At 46.3% G+C, this 22493-nt stretch overlaps 1 protein-coding gene across 1 annotated transcript; it reads right to left on the bottom strand.

Moving 5' to 3' along the window:
- Nucleotides 1-19876: 19876 nt before the first annotated feature.
- KCNS2 (potassium voltage-gated channel modifier subfamily S member 2) lies at nucleotides 19877-21310 on the bottom strand. The gene has a single exon (XM_055303298.1). It carries the CDS (start codon nucleotides 21308-21310, stop codon nucleotides 19877-19879), a length of 1434 nt encoding a protein of 477 aa, XP_055159273.1.
- Nucleotides 21311-22493: the final 1183 nt, after the last annotated feature.

The following is a 22493-nucleotide window of genomic DNA, read 5'->3' as shown; positions in this document are numbered from 1 at the left end:
AACAAAGCCCAAGAATTGGGGATCTAAAGAGAGAACTATTTTTCTTTGCTTTTTGAGCAATTTGATGAGATGTGGTCTCAAGGATATATATCTTAGTCGGGTAGTCTGGTGCCACTGAATGGTGGCTTATCCTTCAGGGAGTCTGTCAGCTTCTCCCTGTTCCATGTCCACACAAAATACTTGAACCTCAACCAACCATTTCCCTGAGGTGTGGAAAGACCCCTAGAGAGAAAGCAAATGACTGGCTGGATTCTTCCACCAATCGGAAAACCAACTTCAAGCCCACGTTCTTCTCACACTGGATCTTATCAGTAGCCAGACTCCATGCCAAACTTTTTTTTTTCACTTGATTAAGCTCTTAAAATTCTGATTTTAGGGGTCGTTCCTCTACCTGAAGAACTTTGCCTACCAAGTTATGAATGAACTCCGCCTCCTGGCAGTCAAGACCTGCATCATGCCCCAACTCATGTTATTGCTTTATTTGAAGCCATTCTTCCACCAAACCAGACTTCTTTCAAACTGTATTATAATTATGTGATTTATTATTGGATTATAATGTTTCTGGGAGCAGAGACTTGGTGTTTATCGTCTTGTTTCCCTACATGCCTTCCGGGATGTTAGATGAAATTAGTAGTAAATAAAGTTTCATTGAATACTATTAGCTCAAACAACAAAATTGTCATCATTAGCCATAAAGGCTAATCTTTCTCATTATATCCAGGTAATCATGGTAACAACAATAATACTAGTATCAATTACTTTTTGAGCATCTACTAAGCCACTTTTGATACATTATCTCAAACCTTCATAATAAGATGCGGTCTTTTTCTCAGAAAGAAAGGATAGGAGAGATTAAATGAGGTCACAAAGCTAGTCAATACCAGCATCTGTCTCCAAAACCTTTGCTTTTTCCACTGGACCATATTGCCTAATAAACACAGGAGGTCTGACTTTAGAACGTTGGATGGGGTTGCTAAGCCTGCTTGCTGATCTTTTCACTTAAAACTTAGAAGACCATTGTTAGCTGATGTTTCTCCATTTCATGGGACCTATATTTTCTGAAATGGCATCCTTTTTATCTGTAGGGTGAAAAAAAGCAGAGTGCATTAAGTTTCCAAGATGAGTTGTACAAAGATTTGTTTTCCCTCATTGTTATATTTGGAGTTCTTGTGCCTTGAAAATCTATGTTTCTTATAAACTGAGACATATTCTAGTCTGGCTTGGATAATGCATGAGTCCTTTGGAGAAACATTAATCAGCATAGTGGAAGGTACATAGCCTCAGAAACTCAATTACCTGGGTTCAAACCCCAACTCTTCTTTTTTACTTTTGTTGTCCTGGGCAAGAATAACCATGCAACTAATCCGTGTTTCAATGTCTTCATCTGTAATAACACAGCAGTTGTAAAGATCAAATGTTCTAGTACATGTAAAATATTTAACAAAGTTCTTGGCATATGGCACATAGACATTAGCTTAAAAAATACTTTTAATCCTTTCTGGTTCAGTGCGTTCCTTTTACAAGAATGAAGAAAATTTATTGTGACTTCTGAAGTGCATTAGAGTCTCCTAGATCCTGGACGTGTGTTCCTTTATGGGCCTGGCCTACTCTCAGGTAGTGATTTGCACTGAAGAGAATAATATTCAATTGTTAAAAATACTTCATTTCTACCTAAAACAAAGTAAGTCATAAGCTAAACATTTCCCTTGCCCCTTGAAGACTTTTTCTATTTTAGAGATATTGTTAAGGGCAACATCTATGGCCACATTTATGAAGACCCATCTGGAAATTTTAGATTTATGCCCTTAATGTTTTGTTTCACAAAAGTTTTAGCATTCTTGGTCCTTCCAAATAGGAGTCATGCAACTGATGGTTTCCCAACATGCTTTGGTCCCAGGAAGCTCAAAATCATATTGACAGTTAATAGCCTTATGGGATTCTATGATCTGTATACTTCCATTTCCACGATCCTATATTTATAAAAACTGAAAAGATTTTTAAGAAGAAAAAGAAGAGATGCCTGGGTGGCTCAGCAGTTGAGCATCTGCCTTTGGCTCAGGGAGTGATCCTGGTCCAGGGATCAAGTTCCCCCTCGGGCTCCCTACAGGGAGCCAGCTTCTCCCTCTGCCTATGTCTCTGCCTCTCTCCATGTAAATGGATGGGATCTTTAAAAAAAAAAAAAATCTATGGAGGTTCTCATCCTTCCACCTTATGTAGAAGGATCTGGTTCCCATAATTTTTATATCTTCTCATAGTAGTCTTATGGGTGTCTAATATGGTACTGGGTTGTCAAAGGGGTTTGTTTTTGAGGTCCTGCACCTAGAACTCTGCTGGAATCTTCCACATATGGGTATTACCACCTGGGGAAAGCAAAGGATCCCTAGGGTTTGAGATTCCTGGAGACTGAATCCCTGTCCTTCCTCTTTGGGAAGGAGACAAGCTAGAGAACACCATAATGCCCTTGGCCCCTGCACATCCTGCCCTCAGCAACCTGTACAAGTCACATTTACACAAAAACTGCTTTAGGATGACCAGGCAAGCACCATTCCTTCCAGCCCTGGTTCAGCCCACGGATCAGAATTTCTAAAGAAACTTACCTACCTCTCAGTACTTTTCCATTTTTATTCTTCTATTCATAAGCCACTTCGTATTCAAAAAGAAAAGAGAAGGATATGAACAAAAAAAAAAAAGAGCAAAGGGAAATAGATTTCACCTGTTAAAAATGACAGCTGTAACCAAAAATTACAAAGTATCATATCCCACATTTCCTCAATAGGGAAACAAGTCTATTCTATTTTATGAGAGAGCACTCAAAGCTAACACATTCTTAAGTTTTTCTAGAAGAAAATTCAGTGCCTGTCCACGTTTAAGCCAAGCAACTAGTTGTCTTTAACATTCGTATAGAATTTTCCAAGGGGAACTGTGATTAGTTGAGTGGAAGCTAAATAACACCTGATACTAAAGTTCTCAGTTTTTCAATATTCTCTTCCTAATGTTCCAGTGTGTACAGAGCGTGTGGGAGGGGGTGGTCCTGCAGCTGTGCACTTCTTCAGCTTCTCCATTTACTCCACGACAGCTTTCCTTCCTATTTAAAAAGAAAATATTCTGAGCAAAAATATTCAAATGAGAAGACATAATAGCAGTTGGAACTAAAGTCTCTGATGTTAAAAACAAGATACACTGAGAAATCTGACAATGTAGAACCATTCCATTATTAATGAATCCACGTGCAAATTCATGAATTCATTTTCTGTTGACTTTCATGAAATATATAGAAGGTTTCTGTTGTTTTTTTAAAGCATACCAGCAGATGACTATAAATCAGTTTAAATGCTTAGAATGCAGACTTTGGAAATGCTACCTGATATTAATAGACTAATGAATCTGGCCCTTAACACGTTTCAGTGAGGATTTTCAATTTATAGAGTAAATTAATTGCTTTAATGCGAAGTAGTGATTTGGGGTGTGATTCAGAATCTTGAGTGTGGCAGGCAATCACAGAAGCCCAAACACGATGTTTTTAAAGTCCTTAATGCAAAAATTTCACACAGGTTGAATGGATTGCTAGTTTTTTAGTTCAATGACTCTTGTTGTCTTGCCCAGTCCCCTGACATGTATCCAAAACAATGACAGCAAACATATATAATGTATACAAATATGTACAATATGGGCAGCCCCAGTGGCTCAGCAGTTTAGCGCTGCCTTCAGCCCAGGGCCTGATCCTGGAGACCTGGGATCGAGTCCCACGTCAGGCTCCCTGCATGGAGCCTGCTTCTCCCTCTGCCTGTGTCTCTGCCTCTGTGTGTGTGTGTGTGTGTGTGTGTGTGTGTGTCTCATGAATAAATAAAATCTTTAACAAACAAACAAATATATACAATATTTATCTATAGTAACCATTTCAAACTTGCCTGAAAGGAAGAAATAGCTTCTTCTGGTAGAAAAGGCCTATCCCTGCTCTGTCTAATGTGAAGAAAACTCAGTGCTTCAGTATGTGAGACCGTTACAAAAAGACACAAAACTTCTCTCTTTTACAGACTGGTACTCCTCAAAGGTAGGTATCTTTGAAGCTCTGCCACTAGCGTGCTACATGACCTTGGGTGAGTTATTTGACCTTGCCTAAGTCCCACCCTCTTTATCAAGGAACAACTTCAGGGTGGTGAAAAGTGGGTGAGAAACACGTAAAGCACGCAGCCCAGCAGCTAGTGAGCTCTAGCTACTTGCATTTTCTTTACTCACAAACACTCTTTGAGCACCACACCAACACAAGCTAAATGTGGAAACACAAAAATGAAGGCAACATGGTTCCTAGGCAAGAGCTGGTGTGTATTGTCTGGTGCAGGGCACAGGTACATGAGTATGGTGAGTACAAGAAGAAGGGTGCCAACAAAGCCCTGTGGCAGCAGGAATTGAGGAAACCTTCACTTCAGGGATATTTGAACTGGGCCTAAAAGTTTGGGAAGGCAAGAAAGGGAGAGGGGAGCAATAGGGAGGTCAGAACATGTGGGAAGGCAGAGAGATGAGAAAGAACATACGGTATGCCTTTCAGTGGCTTAGAAATTTCATTACATGAAAGCATGTGATGGGAATGCATCAAGGATCCTCTGTCTTGCTTGCTTTCTGTATCCTGCAATTTAAGAGGTCCAGAATCATGTGGTCTGTTTGGTTTTTATTTTTTGTTTTACTAAGTCATTGAATATTTTCTAGATAAGTTAATTCCAAGTAATATCTGGCCTGTTTCCTGGTGCCTCTATCTACCAGTCACACTCAGCTACACCCATTTCTATTATTTGGTATTATCCAGAAGAAGTTTTATCTATGGTGGCTTGCTGAGGTTGACTGTTGGGCCAAAGGGACCAGAGAAAGGTGGGTAGAGGGGTTAGCAGCTGCATCTAAAGGGACAGGCTTGTACTCAGTTCCTCAAATCAGTTCGCTAGCTGTTTGCCTCAACTGAAGCATCTATCTTCTTTTTGTCATTGGTTCTCTTCTCAAGACCTTCAGTAGTTTCCACCTTCAATTAAAGCAATTTACAAAGGAGGGGTCATAAAGTATAACAAAGTAGCATAAATAAAAAATTTTAAAAGATAAAATGAAGAAAAAACAAAAGTAGACCAGCAATCTGGAGCCATGAATCATATTAAGAGAAAACATGTTTACATTGCATTTGGTTCAATGCTTCCTAGAAGCAAAAGTGAAGAAGGAAACCAGACAGTTTACACCATCTATGCTATTCAATGTGGTAGCCACTAGTGCTTGAAATGAAGCTAGTCCACATTGAGATGAGTCCTGACCATAAAATACACATTGTATTTCAAAGACTTAGTATAAAACAAAATGTGGAATACCTCATTCATGATTTTTAATGTTTATTACATACTGAAATGATAATGTTTTAGATATACTGGGTTGAAATATCCTATTATAATTAATTTTACCTGTTCCTCTTTACTTTTTAGAAATACAACTAGAAAATTTAACATTACATCAGCTATGGGCTCACATTTGTGGTTCTCATTGTAAATCTATTGGACAGTGTTGGACTATAAAGTATGGTATATCCATGCCAGGGCAGATGGTTCAACAATAAAAAGGAAAGAAATAATGGGTATAAGGTTTCTTTTAGGGGTTACAGCAATGTTCTAAATTTGATTATGGTAATGATTGCATAGCTCTATGAATATATTACAAACCACTAAACTGTAAACTTTAAAAAATGAATACATTATATTTAACTATGTTATAATAATGAAATAAAAAATTTTAAACTTTGGGGGTGGAAAAAGATAAAAGCATACTCAGTTGCTCAGAAGAAACCTAACCATTCTTAGTACCTAGGTAAGAAGTATCTCTCTAACAGGACCCATTGGAAAACATCAATATTCATTACCAATACTCTCAGAGTAAACACAGGGATGACTTTTGCAGGTCTGTCTTGTATGGTGTTTCTAGTATTTGTCAGTGGCATCACACTCTGTTCAGTAAATACTCATATGCTAAAGGCTCCTGAATTCCTGCCTTCAGCCCAAGACTGCCTCTTCAAACTCCATCAGGCGTTCCTGATGTCACACACGTACGTCAAGTTCAGCATTACCAAATACTATTCCCCTGTATTTTCTATCCAATTGGCGCTACCATCTATCGTCCAAACACCAATGCTAGAAACCTGGGATTCCTTGAATTTTCATTGTCTTTCAACCCACACCATCCCTCTGCCAATTGAGACTTCCAAATAGTTCTTGAATGTGTCTTCATTTCCATCCTCTCCCCACTGCCCCACAGCATTCATCATCTCCTGCCTGGATGATTGCAGCATCCCTTTAACAGGTCTTTGACCCAGGTTTAGCCCCTCAGATCACTCCCCCCATCCCATTTGCTGGCACCATCAATCCAGAATGCAATGGATTCCCATCACTTGCAGAATAAAGTTCATTAGAGGGTGGTGACTCAGTGGTTGAGCATCTGACTTCGGCTCAGGCTGTGATCTTGGGGTCCTGGAATGGAGTCCCCCTTCGTGCTCCCGGCAGGGAGCCTGCTTCTCCCTCTGCCTATGTCTCTGCCTCTCTCTCTGTGTCTCTCATGAATAAATAAGTAAATAAATAAATAATCTTTTAAAAAAAAGTTCATCGGGGATGTGTCCTCTGAATGGCCAGACATAGATTCCCATCATTGCACTTTCCATATAGTATCATTATCATACCTACTTATCCCTCCATCCCATCACTTAAGCTGCCTAAGAGCCAGCACTGGGCCCATGTTTTCATAATCTCTGTAGGACCAGCATAGGCCCTGATGTAGCAATGTTTAATAAATGCTTGTGGACTAATGAATGAACCACAAGTAAAAGAAATACAATTAAATTTTGTATCTAGGCAAATGGCTAAGAAATCTTAGAAATCCAACTTTTAGATATTAAATACCTTTATTACTCTCCATGAGGACATGGATCCTTTTTTTTTTAGATTTATTTATTTATTCATGAGAGACACAGACTGAGAAAGAGAGAGGCAGAGACACAGGCAGAGGGAGAAGCAGGCTCCATACAGGGAGCCTGATGAGGGACTCGATCCTGAACCCTGGGATCACGACCTGAGCCGAAGGCAGGCACCCAACCGTTGAGCCACCCAGGTGTCCCGAGGACATGGATCCTGTCTACTTTGCTGACCACTGCATCTCCAATGACATTCAGTATTTGCTGGATGGCTGTGTAGGAAGATAAATGGATAAATGAACAAAGATACAGACAGAGAAATGAGCTGAAAACAAATGGCTTTCGTGAGAAAGGCCTGACATTCACAACACTGTATCTGTGTCATCTTCCAAACCAAGATTACTCAGTACCCAAGACTTTGGAGCCTAAGGAAGCATTTACTTTGCCCCTGAGCAAAATAATTATTCTATTGAATGTGAAAATTCATGTGACAAATACTACTGTATTCCCTGTATCCAACTATATTATAAGGCCTCAACGAATTTTCCCCAGTTTCTAAAAGGGAGACATGAACTGCCTTATTGTTATTACACAGTAAAAATGGTCACATGTCTGGAGTTCCAGACCCTTTGATTCATACAAAACAGACTGCTGTATCACATATATGCCACATAAATATGAGAAAAGGAACAATCTTTTTTTATTCAGCTCTGAGACAGTGTAATTTTTGTTACTCTAATTCTGTTGTCAATGGTACACAAAACTGTACGAAGAATAAAGGATATTTATGTTTCTCAGAACATTCCCAGGCTTACCACATCATGAGGAACCAACCATAATACTAAAAAGTGCTTTATAAAATGAAACATTCAACTGAATGTTGAATGGTAAGATGATGTGGTAAGAAAATAAAAATGTACCTGCTTGCAGTAAAGTCAGAGCAATACTATGTATTTTGCTACCAGTTCTATTTCATATTTTATAAATTTACTATATGTGTGATTAATATATACAATCCAAGGATTGATGACAGACCTGCAATCAGCTAATAAGAATCCTCAGTCAGTTCAATGACACATTCAGGCATCCAGCTGGAAATCTTGCTTTGTCTTTATTCTCACGACTTCCCCCAAACCAGCACATTAGTGGTTTGATCTAGTGTTACTGGTAATGTCATTGGTGCTGACAGTTCCTTCAGCAAACATTCAGGCAACTAAATGAGTTGTAGACACATACCAGAGATTTCAGATGATTGGAACATGACCCATGCCTCAACTAGAAATATACCTGTAATGACAGAGCTGAGTGGAGGGCTAACAGAACAGGTCGTGTGTTTTGGGGGCCTGGGAGAAATGGGAAGGAAGAGATTTCTGTGCTAATCCAGGGAAAGAGGATGAGGGCTTGAATGCTGATGGGACTGGTGAGGAGGAGGAGAGGGCAAATCCAAGAACTATTTGGGAGGTTGAACCAGTGGAACAAGTTAGCTAAATGGATTTGGAGAGTTAAAGAACTGAAGAGTCAGAGATGGCCCTGAGAACCCCAACTTGCCACCCCAAAACAGTGATACAGTTCAGTAGGAGTGGATTTGAGGGATAGGATCATGAGTTCAGTTTTAGACATGTTGACTTTTATATGCCTATGAGATATCCCCTGCAGGCATCCTGGAGGCAGTTGGGAATATAAATCTGGAGTGCTTCCCATAAAATTCTATTTTTTTTTTTGAAAGTAGGCTCCATGTTCAGCATGGAGCCCAGCACAGGGCTCAAACTCACAACTCTGGGATTGAGACCTGAGCTGAGATCAAGAGTCAAACACTTAAAACAACTGAGCTACCACACATGGGTACTTTTTTAAAATGCAAAATTTTTAAATACATTTAAAAATGATCTACCTGCCAGTGTTGTAGTGAAGACTTAAATGACTTAAATGAGTCAATGACTATAAAATGCATTTCCTGGCATAAAGAAGCTCTTGTTACACAAGTGTACACAGACTACAGACACTGTACTTGGTCAGGACTCCTGGAAAAGGAAGCAATAAATGATATTTCTGAGCACTGACTCTGTGCCTGGCACTTTCTTTCCATGACCTATTCTATAAGGTAGAGGCTTTGCACAGCCTTGGGCTGCTTAGTTAACCACTCCCTGCTTAGTATCCTCATCTACAAAGTGAGAATAATTATAGAACCTGTTTTATAGGATGTTGGGACAATTAAATGCAGGAATACATATCAAGCTCTCCAAATAGCCCTTCGTAGTGTTATCTATTAACATCCTCATCCTCATCCTTATATTTTAGCTAAGAAGACAGATGTTCAAAAGATGAGGTTACTTGACCAAGTCCAGGTGTTAACACAGATCTGTGCAAGTGTTTTTCCACTGTACTGTGTGGGAACTCCCTTCTCCACTCTACCTGCATGTATAAACAAACAAAACAAACACAGAACTCACTAGGGGCCAGGGCCTGGGGAGAGGAGAGGAATGGAGAGTTATTGTTTAAGGGGTGGGAGTCTTAGTGTCGCAAGATGAAAAAGTTCTGGAGATGGATGGTGGTGATGGTTGCAGAACAATGTGAATGTACTCAACACCACTGAAATACACACTTAAAATGGTAACTTTTTGATATGTATATTTGGGGCACAATTTAAATAAATAAAGCTAAATATGGAATAAATTTGCCTTAAGCCTGCCAGCCTAGCTTGGAGCTCTCAGAGCCTCTGGCCATGGCCTTCCCCACAGCTAATCTGAATGAATTCCTCCCAGTTCCCCACCAAGACTCCTACATAGACCTCGGGCAGCTTCCTACCTGTCTGCTCAGCCCTCTTGGGTCTGTCCCCATCCAACAGAGTAGGCTGTATGCTCACCACAGCTGTACCTCCGAGGTCCTGCCCCCAGGAACCTGGCACCTGCTCTTCTCTCTGACACCCCTCCTCACAGTAAGGCCCAGATCAGGTGTCCCCTGTCTTCTGAAGGCCACAAAGGTGCTGTGTCATGCCCAACACTTCAGCCAGTGTATGTGACATGTTCACAGTGGCACATGCCTCACCAGCTCCATCAGTGTCCGAGTTGTTGAACTGCAGAGCCCACTCAGTACACACTCTGCATTTTGCTTAGCTAGCCACAAAGAAGAAATATCTAAGTAAAGGGCTCAGTTTCAGAGTTCTGGTTTTTGTTGGAGGATCAGTCATGAAACATTCACGTTAAGACTGCCCCTCCAACCAGTACAAAATGATACCTGCCATCCCAACAGCTGGCACATCCAGTGCCCTCCACTCCAAAGCCTGACAATGTGGATGATCTCTACTGGACCTGCCCCAGAGGAATGGGGTGCTTATGCATTGATCCCTGCACACAGGCTTATGCATTAGTCATTACCCAGTGGGAATGTCTTGGCAGCCCCTCTTCAGTCCCGGAGTTCATTCAGAAATGTGCATCCACTCTTACTGGTAGCACTGCCTGACCCACATGTCACAGGTCTGCAGCCTGGGGGGCTTTGCTAAGGATGTCCACTCAATGAAAGCCCGTTATGAGGCCTCCCGGCCCCACTTCAGTTAGGTGGCAAGTCAGATCTACTGCCCAGCAACCTTCGATTTCTCTAGCATCACTCCCAATGAGAGGACTTGAACTCCACACTTTAGGCTGGCCCCTCAGCCCTTGGTTTGCTTCTTGTTTGTCAGCATTTGCTCTGTGCTGGGTACTATACTGAGCACTGGAGATAAACATTCCGGGGATCTTCCAGTTATTGGGGATGACAGGCATCACCCAATGAACAAAAATGATAAATTGCAATAAGAGCTGAGAAGAAAAAATACTGGCTGCTGTAAGACATAAAGCAGAGGCACTAGTTGCAGAAAAATGTAATTTAAATTGGGCGGAATGCAGGCAAAGCCTATGAAAATAATGTCTCTGGGAGTCCTGGAGAGCAGCTGCACCCACCTCCTTTTCACCCTCCACACTCACAAACACACAGGGGCGCAAGCACACCCATAGACAGACACACAGACACACAGATTCACACAGAGACCCACAGACACACATGGATACATGCACATGTGCATGCACACATCCCTCTGTGACATTTCAAAGCTGCTCTTGAAAGGCCATCCAAGGTGACCTTTCACCCGATGGTGCCCATATGAAAATATTAGGGGTGGAGGGCACATGAAGAAGATGTTGCCATCGCCCTCAGCACAGCACTTGGCAAACGGCTTTGCACCCAGCTAGATGATGGCTGTTGGTTGATTTAACTCAGCCTCTCAGTTCCTCTCTTGGCATCATTTGCTGAGGCCAGCACTCCAGTCTCTCTGAATATGTGACATCTGCACATTCCAGTTTCCAGGCATCAGCTCATCCCTGAAATACCAGCTCAAATGAGTCCGTTAGCATCAAGACTCCGAGCATCTGCTAGTTCTGAAGCTTTGACACACATTTACATACATATTCCCATGGTGGGCGAAGGGGATTTCAGGTAAATGCGAAGGCCAGTAAGATATTTTGATTTGACTGCAATTTTTAGTTTGTTTGTTTGTTTGTTTTCAACATGAGAGGGCTTTTTAAAAAAATGAGACTACTGAATAATCAGTGATCTCATGTTTTAAAATTGGCAGATTACATAGTAATATATTTAAATGCCTCCCATCGTTGGTTTCCCAGTTCCATGGCAGAGGGAAGGGCAGAGTGGAAGCCAGTGACTTCACCTGCCATGAGAAGGAAACCACAATTACCTCCGGGCCCCCTCAGCTCTACCAGCACCTCATCTGAAAGCAATACTCAAATCTTAAATCTGAGAGAGGCATAAAGAAAGCTGTCTGGCTTCTCTCTTAGCAAGTGGGGGAAGCCTAAGGACATCCTAAGTTCTGTGTGTTGCAGTTTCCCTCTGTTCCTCCCGCATACTCCACAAAGACAAATGCAGGCTACAACTCTGTGACGGTGGCCCTTGTAAGAATGGACCCTGAACACAGTGGGTTACAATTCAGTGGCTCCTGCTACAGCCAGCCCTGGCAGACGCACAAAGTTTGCCAGAAAAACCAATACAAAGCTGACAGATCGAAAGTGAGTCATGCCAGCTTGCCTCTTAGGAAATGATTAGGTTGGTGTCTGACTGATAACACCTCAGTTCTTTTCATAGTAGGTCTGAAAATAGCTCAGAATTCTTTAAATGTTTGGAGATGTAAGAGACGAAAAGAGTTTTGAGTGGAAAAAACTCCTGGAGAACCCCAATTCCGTTTCTAGCATATTCCCCCAGTCTGCCTACCTCATGCCATAATCCCTGGGTGTCCAGGGACGACTCAGTGCTGGACAGACTCACACGCCTCTTTGGGAGACCGTGAGTCTAGGACTCAGGTTTGGTCCTGCTGGACAGGTAGTGAGTTCAGTCACCCAACATTCAAGCCCTTTGTACCACCAACTCTCATGTTCGATCTTACAAATCTCTATGTCCCCATCACCTGCCCCTCATTGCTTCATTGAAAGGCAACTCCTTCCTAGAGGAGTACTTTTCTTTGTCCATGCAGATTTTTCACTTCCTCAGCTGTGACTCTTCATGTCAGTAGTGCTTATGTCTTCAATAGTCACCAGTAAGTCTAAGATACAGGAAGGGAAAGATGAGCCTGGGTTGCAGGGAAGGATGGCTTGGTGGTGAGAGCCTGGAGATGAGTCCGTTGGAAATGAGCAACGCATGAGCTAAGGAGCAATGAAGCGGGGTGGAAGTCTTTAGAGTGAATATGAAGAGACCAATGTGCAAAATGCAGTGAAGAAAGGAGTGATAAGACCTGGTGCCCACTAGGCCCGGGCATGAGGGGGTGGGGGAGGACTGTCAGGGGACTCCCTGAGTCACTGTTTCTCCGGAGGGGTCTGAACACCACTTGCCTCAAAATCACACAGGAGCATTTTAAGATTACAAATTCCTGGGGACCCACCCTCAAGAGTCTGATTTTGTAGATGGAGTGATGCCCAGAAATCTGCTTTGTTGAAAGCTCCCCAGATGATTTCAATGCACAATAAAGTACCTCTAAAGTCTATACTGCTTAAGAGCTATAAGCAATACCCTTAACATACGTCTAATATGGTGCTCGGCAATTAGGTGTCAAGAAATGATTGCTATGGTGAGAAGATGTCTAAGTAAGTGAAGAAGATCCAAGGATGACTAAAATTCCAACCTGGGTGGCTGAGAGCACTGTGTCTCCATTGCCAGAAGTGAGGGAGAAGGTGGGAGGAAGAGAAGCTTGTGTGACCCTAAGAAGTCCAGTTTCAGACATGGTGATACCCAAATGCATAGGCAATGTGCTGGGGGCTCAGAAGTGATGTGGGGTCCCCCCATCATCATCATGCAAGGCGTGTGCACACTAGTCAAGCCTGCTGCCTGGCTGAAGTGCACTGCGGGCTGCTAAGGACAGAACCTCAGGGGAAATGAATGGTCAAGAGGGTCAGAAGGAGGACAAAGCCCCTGGTGGGAATGTGAGAAGGAGAAGCAGAGCCCTTGAGAGAAGCAGCAATGTGCACTGTCCAAAAAGCAACAGAGGAGGGAGTGCAAAGAAGGTGAAGGTTGGCCCATGGGGTAGAACGTGGGTGGAGGAGCCTGAGAACTGAGGAAAGGCCAGTGATTTTGACTATCAGCAGAGCACTGGTGAGCTTTCAAAAAGCAGTTTGGAGAGAGTGGGAGGAACAGGCACCGATGGCAGAGATAAAACAAGGAAATGGATGAAGAGGACAGAGGCTGGTGGCAGAGATCAGCCCCCCGGAGGGTCTCAGGGGTAAGAGGGAACCAGGCCTGCAGCTCCAGGCGGCAGGCAGAGGAGAGCCAGGGTGGGGGCCTCACTTGCCCCAGTGCCCCTTCTGGTGCCGGGACCTTCCTTTCTTCTGTTCTATTCCTGAACCTTCCTGGACTGTCCCACCCAGGGCCTCCAACTCCACCTCTCAGCTGGGGAGTCCAGGGCCAGACTCTCCTGGGCACCCCCACACATACCTCCATCCCTTCCGGTCATCCCCGGGCACTCAGGCCACAGGACCCAACCTCAGGGACAGATCCAAGGGCTCCTGTCTCTCCTGGGGGCACCACCCTCGACCCCACCACCCATCACGCCGGAAGCCCAGGGGGCCCATGTGCAGTCGCTGACCCAGGCCGAGGCCCAGAGCCCACCTCGGGGGCACCCACTCCGCCCCTTCCCACGCAGCCCCCCGCCTTCACATCTGCCCTCAGCCGGGTCTCCCGGGCCCTGCATGCGGAGAGTCGCGCTCTCAGGGCACTGATTCGCTCCATGTCCCCCCCCCCCGCCCCGCCCCCGCGCTGACGTGCTCGCCCCCCTCCCCCGCCCCCCGCTAGCCCGCGGGGGCCTCCTGGTCTGGGCTGGGGGTCTCTGCGTCTGGAGGCCGCTCAGACTCCCACAGGAAACATTTACTGCTCGGTTCCCCGTGGCCTCACGCCCCTTTTCATCCAAAACGCTTTCTGGAGCTTCCCCGTCTCCATTCTACCAGACCGTGCACCTCTTAGGTGGAGGTGCCAGGTGCACCCTGGTGGAGGTGGGGGTGCAGCCCAGCCCCCCTCACCTCCCAGGAAGCCACTGGTAGGCTGAGAGCAGGCCACACTGACAGGAAGTCAAATGAATTCAAGAGAAGGCCTACAGTAATTCATTCAAACTTAGCCTCTCCTCTCCTCCCTAATTCTCTGCTCTTTCTCCTCAGTTTTCCCTGCCTTATCTTCCTTCACTCTCTCTGTCTGTACCCTCTTGTGTTTTCCCTCTTTCTTTCTGGCTTTTTCCTATCTCTTCTTCCTTCTGTAGGAGCTTGCACTACCTCCTAGGCATGACTGTCCCCTTTCTTCTGTTGAGGATCTTTCTCCTGAGCCACATCTCTGAGGCCTCATTTGTCTCCATGTTCTTCTAAAAAGCATCAGCTTGTCACCTGCAGACACAATCACTTGCTTTGGAGAATTCAGCCAGGAAGATGATCAGATTGACAAATGAGGTCACCGAGGGAAAGAAACTGCAGATTTTCAAGACCTATTGTATCAACTGGATGTAACACCCAGACAAGGTCCACAGGTAGAAGTGCTAGTTAAAAGGAGATAAATAAGAGGAGATAAGAAGCCATATGAGCGTGTATTTAAGTTCTTCCCTCAAGAGGAGGTGTTTGTTTTTCCTTTTAAGATGCAAGGCATCCTGGCCCCAGAATATCCCCAAACATCCATTTCTACACCTGTCGGAGGGGAAACATGCACTCTGCCCCATGTGGTGGGATGTAAGGACCCCGGTGGCCTCAAGAGCCTTCCCAGGGCTGCATGTGAGTCCCTCAGCACCTTTCTTGAACCCCCAGGAGACCGGAGACAGGTTCACACGGCTTGCTGCACACCGTCCTGCAGGTCTTGCAGAAGAGAACACCCGCACACACTACCCACACAATGGCAAAGAGCCCTGAGGCCAAATGGGATCAATGTGATTTTCCTCTGTGTCCAATGTTTTTTTTTTTTTTTGATAGCAGGAATTTGGATTAGATATATAAATAGTTTAAAGCCCAAAGGAGACACTTGTTCTTTATGTTAAACTCTATTCACCTGGCATGGACACCAGTCCAAAGATTTCCCTGGTATTGTTGTTCCTGAAACTGTCAGCTCTCGTGGCTGGGGACTAAAGAGAGAAATGAAAGCACATAGGTTTGTGAGCAGTCCCTCTTCTCTGCTTAAGGACATCAGGACCTGCTCACTGCTGTAATATGGAGTGGAGAGGCCTGCAGAAATTCTGGGTTTTACATTGAGATGGAGAACTGGCCAGGGCTTTAGGGATGATCTAATCCAACCACCTCACTTTGTAGCAGTGGGATATGAGCCTCAGAAAGGCCAGATGATGTACGTGAGATCATAGAATTGAAGGCAAAACTGGGAGTAGAACTCAGTGACCTTCCTATAGTATAGTGTGGCCTTTGCAATAGCTCATGGTCTAATAGCTTAACTTGGCCCCACCAAGTTAAGTAGGTGCTGAGGGCTGGTTCTTTGCACCCCCAATATTCACACCACAGGGCACTTAGCTTATCCAGGACCCCCATCGGGGAGGTGCTGCAGCAGCAGGGACAATGCAGCTGATAGGGGTGGGAATGGAGCTGGCAGGCCCCTCAGTGCTACCAAGCAAGGCAGTATGGAAGGGGAAAATCCTAAGGCTGTCTGTTTTCACCAGGGTTCCAAGAATAAATGACCTTCCCTTCCACAAAGCAGGCCGGAGGTTCTAGGTCCTGGTGAACAGACTGCCACTTCCATGTGCCCACAAAAAAATAAATAATAGTTCTTCTTTCCCAACAAATGCTCAAAAAGCCCAGCCTCTCCCAGGAACTCTTGTCTTCAGTGCGGAACACCCTTGTTGTGTTTACCACTCCATATGGAATTGAAGTGCCTTAAGGAAGCATAAATAATCTTTTTCTATCCAGTCTTCAGGGCTGGGGTCCTGAGTGTGTCAGCGTTCCTCCTCATTCCTGAGTCGAGGCACGGAGACTAATGTTCAGCCACCAGACATAATGGTTCAGCAGGGCCCATCTCAATGCTTGCACAGTAGTGTGTTAATGAGTGTTAAAACTGACATCGCAAATACAGCGTTTTCAATTTTGAAAATTACAACTCTGTAACAAGTCATGCTGTTAAAACACACAAGAAATACCAGTTAAGCCTTCAAGTAGATAACACAGAGCCAGTACAGATTGCTGCTCTCCCAAAGTGCAGAACAAATCATTTCTTTGAAATGAGGCAAGAATTAGTAGGTAGTTCAATTATTTGAGTACTAAGAGAAGTAGAAATAACAAATCCAAATGTTAAATACCAGTTAGTACCTTAGGAACTACAAATCAGCTCGGCATTACAACACACCTCTCCTCAGGAACAAACCCAGGAAATGAGGGTGTTTGGCAGCAAATACAAATCTATAACCATTATCCATGCAATAGAGACACAGTGTCACTTCCAACTGGCACTTTTGAAATGCTCATCATATATGTTGTCAGAAGACCCTGGTCCATACATTTGTCCCAATGGCATTGAAAATAACAACATTCAAATGCTGAGAGTTGAAGTTGCTCTTAAGCCACAGCTGGAAATAAGTGATCTGAAGCTTCTATTGTGTCCCCCTAAAGGAGGCTTATGGGTCAATCTGACAGCCTGGTGGCCAATGATGTCACCTCATAATTGTATTCTTAACTCCAGAGACAAAGCATAAAATTCACCTGATCCTCCCTGTTTAGTTTCAGAGACCAGAAGAAACAGCTACTTAAGATGTTACACAGAGCCCAACTGAGAGCACTTGTGAACTCCATACCTTGGTGGTACTTTGAAGGAAAGGAAGGTTATTTCTCCCTACGCCACATTCAGACACCACCCTTTGTGGGAATTAACTCCAGGGCTCAAGCCAGCTGGGTTGTTCTCTTTCCCTCTAATCTGAAACCACAGCTTGGAGAAGTCGATGCTATTAAGACATTCTCACTCTCAGAAGTGACTAAAGTTCCAGGATGGACACAGCAATATTTTATACAAATGCATAAATATGTACAAGAGATGTTAAAAAGACAGTCTCTAAAGCACTTTGGGATTCCCCCAGTGAAAGGCACCAAATAAATGCAAGTCATTACTAAAACAGAAAGTCCAGTTTTTTAGCTTTCGCATCTGTCAAGAGTAACCACTAGTGGTCTCTTTTTTGGTGGTAAGACCTGCCTGTTGAAAAAATACTCATGAGAGTGACTGATTTATTCTGCCTCCTTCCTTGTTTCAGCTTTTCACAGGCTTTATGGTCAGTGACCATGGACACCATGTTCAGTGCCCCGAGAACTATGATCCTTGACAAATTGAACAGTGCTCACAAATTTGTACCATCACCTGCCCTCCGTGCAGCTGGGGTAATTTTGTAAATTCTCTGCCATCTAGTGCTGGAAACATGAGCCAAATCTGGTGGTCCATGTACACCATGTGCAAATTCTAAAAAACAAACCTGCTCTTCTGACTGGGAAGCCAGTCGCCCCCAAGTCATCTCACCTTTTCTGATGCTTCTGACAAAGAGACGTGGATGGCAGACCACCAGGCACGAGGAGGTGGCCACCTCTATGCCCCCTGTGAGGCTCCAGTCTCATGGGAGGATTTGAATTGGAGACTCAAGGGTGTGAGGGACTAGTGCATTCATCCAACCAACTGCCCACTCTGTAGAAGCTACAGCAACTATAAGTAACAAAGCCTTCTGACAGAATCCTGAGGTTTGCATCTTCTTCAACCAGCTAAGATTAAAAATGGACGTCTTTAGAGAAGGCCCAAACCTTAGATAGAAAGCCTGCCTAACTCCTCACTTACACCCCTGGATTCAGTAGCCTTTCCAAAGACCAAACAGTAATGGAAGCCAACTGAAGAACCACCTGATTACCTAGAGAATTATGTTACAGAGCTGCCCTAGGTTCCCTTCACCATGTTGTGTGCTAGTTTGACTGAAGAAGAGGCAAGAGGGCATTGTGGAGAAGGAAAGTGTTCTCAACTTTCAACACAAGTTTAAAAATTGAAAGGTCTTTTAAGTAGCAGTAAGCTTTTCAAGAAGTTTGCAGTTATCTATGACATTTTATGAAGTAATGATATTTTATTTTACAACTCTTTCTTTGCTCCTGGCCTCTACCCACCTTCTCCCAACAAAAGGTCATTGAAATGAAAGTAAGCACTACAGTATTTCTGTCCTGGGTTAGCCACACAGACTTCATTCATGCATGTCTATATTTTGAGTACACTCTTCCACACTGCTGGGTTTCCCTGTCATACCAGGAACTGCAGGGCAATTAGAGCATCATATATAACATACTGTATCCTAGAAGCAAAATGATCTAGGTAAATTCTGCTCTAATATAAAGGGGCTCTCATTTTATGAGCTTCCAGAGGAGGCAACAAAGTTCCCAAGCTACGGCCCTCGCTAGCGATCTAATAGTGTTTGCCTCAGGGAGCTAAAACGACAGAAAACCTCTTTTTAGTTGAGAAAGACAAGAAGACCTTATTTCTAAACATCTTAAAAAATAAATATTTCAAGAAACATGCGTATATCTAAGACACAGCAAATTTTCATCAAATGGCCTAGAGCAGGAACCTCAGCCAGAAATAAATGTCTCTATGGCCATTCTTGGAAAGATGAAGGCCTGACTTTGAAAGGTTTTCAGATATCCCACGATTTGGCCTATTTAGCTGAAGCCCTGTCCCTAGTGCTTCTCTTCTTGGAAAACAAAACAAAACAAAACAAAAAGAAAACTTCAATCATCACTACATGTCTAACCGAGTCACATTCTCTAAAGGCGACATTTACAAGATGAACATCAGTGTACATCACCCTAAAGGTGACCCGTGTGCCCATGCAAGCCACAGAGCTATAGATTATTTGTAAAAACAACACACGGACTTGCAACGGTCATGTGTGCTTAAGTTCACATTCTTTGTTTTGGTAACAAAACTAAATGAAAGCGGTGGCTAAAGGACTGAGATTTTGTTTTCACCTGACTGAGCAAAAATCCCATCACATTCTTGCTGAACCCACAGATGTGTTTTCACTGGATGGACTTGTGGGAGCATTTTGTACAAAACTCACATGACAACCTCAGAGACAAGAGTACAAACAACTCACAGACAGTACTGGGCCACGAGCACTAGAGTAGAGCACACAATAAACAGAAAAATTAGCATTCTGGGTGGTACTCCTCTGGCTGAAAGGTGAACATTTTATGCCCACGAAGCAAAGACCAGTGAGTGTCATTTCATTAAAGGGTGCAAAGGCATGGTGTCTGACACAACACCCTCTGAAAATGATTCTAAATACTTGTAAAAGCAACCTGGGGTGCATATCCCATGCATCTCTCCCCTTTAGGGTTGGGCGTACTTCTTACACCATAACCACAAGGTGCCTGAACTGTGCCAGAGGCACAAGAGGCAACTCAGCAGTGTGGGTTTGAAGATGACAAGTCCTCTCAGCTAATGTGGGGAATCATTTAAACTTAGTTCACTTGGTGAGCTCCTGCTCATATTCGTCAGGCTTGCCATGAGGGATTTAACTTTATGGGCATAGTAGTCCCTTAAATTGATGGAAGGGACCTCCTTCATTCCATCTCCGAAGTCACAGCTGCGCATGGCACTCTCAAGTTGCTTTTGGCGCCGATAAAAGTGGGAGAACTTATTGAAGATCAAGGTAATGGGCAGCACCACCACCAGGATACCTGCCAGGATGCAGGCAGAGGCAGTCAGCTTCCCTGCCGTAGTTCCTGGGACCACATCCCCATACCCCACAGTGGTCATACTGACGGTGGCCCACCACCAGCAGGCGGGGATGGTGGTGAGGCCCTCATTCTCCTCCTTTTCAATGGTGTAGGCCACAACGGAGAAGATAGAAATCCCCACAGAGAGATAGAGCAACAGCAGCCCTACTTCTTTGTAGCTGTATTTCAGGGTGGCCCCCAGGGAGCGGAGGCCAGTGGAGTGTCTAGCCAGCTTCAAGATGCGAAAAATCCTCATCAGCCTCAGGACCTGGGCCACCCTGCCCAAGTTGGCCAAGGTCGGTGTACTCTCCACCACCAGATTCACTACCAGAGTGATGTAAAAGGGGACGATGGACATGAGGTCAATGAGGTTTAGGGCGTTCTTGAAAAACTTGAGGAAGTCAGGGGCCACAGCAAACCTGGCCACCAGCTCAAACGTGAACCAGGCAATACCAAAATGCTCCACAATTTCGAACCTGGGGTCCTCTCCAGGGTTGCCCTGGCTGTCAGGTATCTGGAAGTCTGGCAGGCTGTTCAGGCACATGGTGATGATGGACCCCAGCACCACCAGGATAGACAAGACACTGAAGATCCTGCTCAAGACCGAGTAGCCGGGGTTGTCCAGCGCCAGCCACAGCTGCCTGCGGAAGTTGCCCAGCGGCTGCCCGTCAAACTTGGAGGCGTCGTTGTAGAAAGCCAGGATCTCATCGAAGGAGGACGTGGTGCTCTCCTGGTCGCTCTGCTCGTCCCACTTCTCCTGCTCCGGCTCCACTTTGCGGCCGTGGTAGCTGTAGCTACAGCAGGAGTCGATGAAGAACTCGTTTATGCCCCAGTACTCGATCTCCTGGCTGAAGGAGAAGACGCACAGCTCCGCCATGACGTGCAGCTTGCCGGTGTGGTAGAAATGCAGCACATAGGGGAACAGCTCGGGGTTGCGGTCAAAGTAGAACTCGCGCTGGACCTCGTCGTAGTCGTCGCAGAGCTCCAGGATGGCCTCGCGCGAGTGGCAGAGCAGCAGGCGGCCCAGGCGCGTCTCGGGGAAGCGCAGCAGCGTGCGCGAGCGCAGCCGCCGCCTGAAGCCTCCCACGTTGATGCGGATCTCTCCATCTTCGACGTTGGCCTCAGACGCGTCCCACAGGCTCTGGCGGGTCATGCTGGAGACTCCGGGCCGCCCGCGCCGCGGGGGCGCTACGCCTGCAGGCGGAGGAAATCACGCCTCGTGAGCGCGGGGCACTCGGGGACCGGGACCCTCTCTTCTGCCCGCGGGTCTCTGGCCGGCTCGGCCCTCCCCGGGCGGGTATCCGAGGCCTGCGGGCACCGGGATGGGGGGAGGCTCATGGGGTTTTTGGCCCCTTCCCCAGGAAAGGTTTGGGAGGAGAGGGTACAATTTCAGGAGCGTGGCCGCGCCTCCACCCTCGCCCCGGGGGTCCTGTGGACCGTTTTACTCTGAGAGCCCGGGGGGGGGGGGGGGGCAGGAAGCCGACCTTGCTCGTGGGCGGGCCGAGGAGCCGCCCCCGCCCGCCCGCCGCAGACAGGCGGGACTGTACCTGGGATGCGCACGGGCAGGGCTGGGCCGAGGTGGGGGCGCGCAGCCCCGGGGGGTGGGGGTTCGCTGCTTGTGTCCGTCAGCCCAGGCTGGGGTGGGGGACCAGCCTGGCGTCCCCTGCGTCCAGCCCTCAAGACGGAAGCCCCTCACTCCCCGCCCCGGGCCTCCCCGCCCGCCTGGCGCGGTGCCCCGGAGCCGCGTGCGCCGCGCCTTACCCAGCGGGGCTGCCAGGGCTCGCCCTGCGCGTTCTGGAAGCGCTTACCTGCGAGCACCGGGGCCCGCGGCCGAGGCCGGCGGGAAACTTCCCCGACCTGCTTGTTGGCATCGCCGCGGCCGCCGCGGCCGGCTGTGCGTGTGCGCGCGGGTGCGCCCGGGTGTGCGCCTGTGTGTGCGCCTGTGTGTGCGCCCGGGCCGGCGGGCGGGGTCCGCCGAGCGTCTCCTGCTGTCTCCAGCCGGAGATGCCGCCGCCGCTCGTGGTCGCGGGAGGCTCCCAGGTGGCTGCGTGGCCCCGCAGCTCGCAGAGCGCCCTTCTCCCGACCTGCATGCCCCTCGGCCCCCGAGCGAGACAGCAGCCCGCGCCGCAGGCGCCCGCGGGAGCCGGAGCGGGAGTGGAGCTGGGGCGCCTCGGCCCGGCCCCGCGCTGGGGCGCAGCGCGCCGGTGCTGAACGGACAGCTCCACGCGCCCCAGCCCCAGGCTCCGCCGCCGCCCCGGACTCGGGAGACGCAGCCGCCGCCGCCTCGGCTTCTCGACGCTCAACCCGAGCGTCCCTGCGACCCCTTTGCGCTCCTG

This window comes from Nyctereutes procyonoides, unplaced genomic scaffold (assembly GCF_905146905.1).
Source record: "Nyctereutes procyonoides isolate TBG_1078 unplaced genomic scaffold, NYPRO_anot_genome, whole genome shotgun sequence".
Taxonomy (NCBI): domain Eukaryota; kingdom Metazoa; phylum Chordata; class Mammalia; order Carnivora; family Canidae; genus Nyctereutes; species Nyctereutes procyonoides.
Note: the sequence above shows the minus strand (reverse complement) of the source record. Positions and strands in the feature narration are given on the sequence as shown.

Coding starts and splice junctions, on each gene's coding strand:
- KCNS2 (XM_055303298.1), bottom strand. CDS start 21,310: ATGACCCGCCAGAGCCTGTGGGACGCGTCTGAGGCCAACGTCGAAGAT.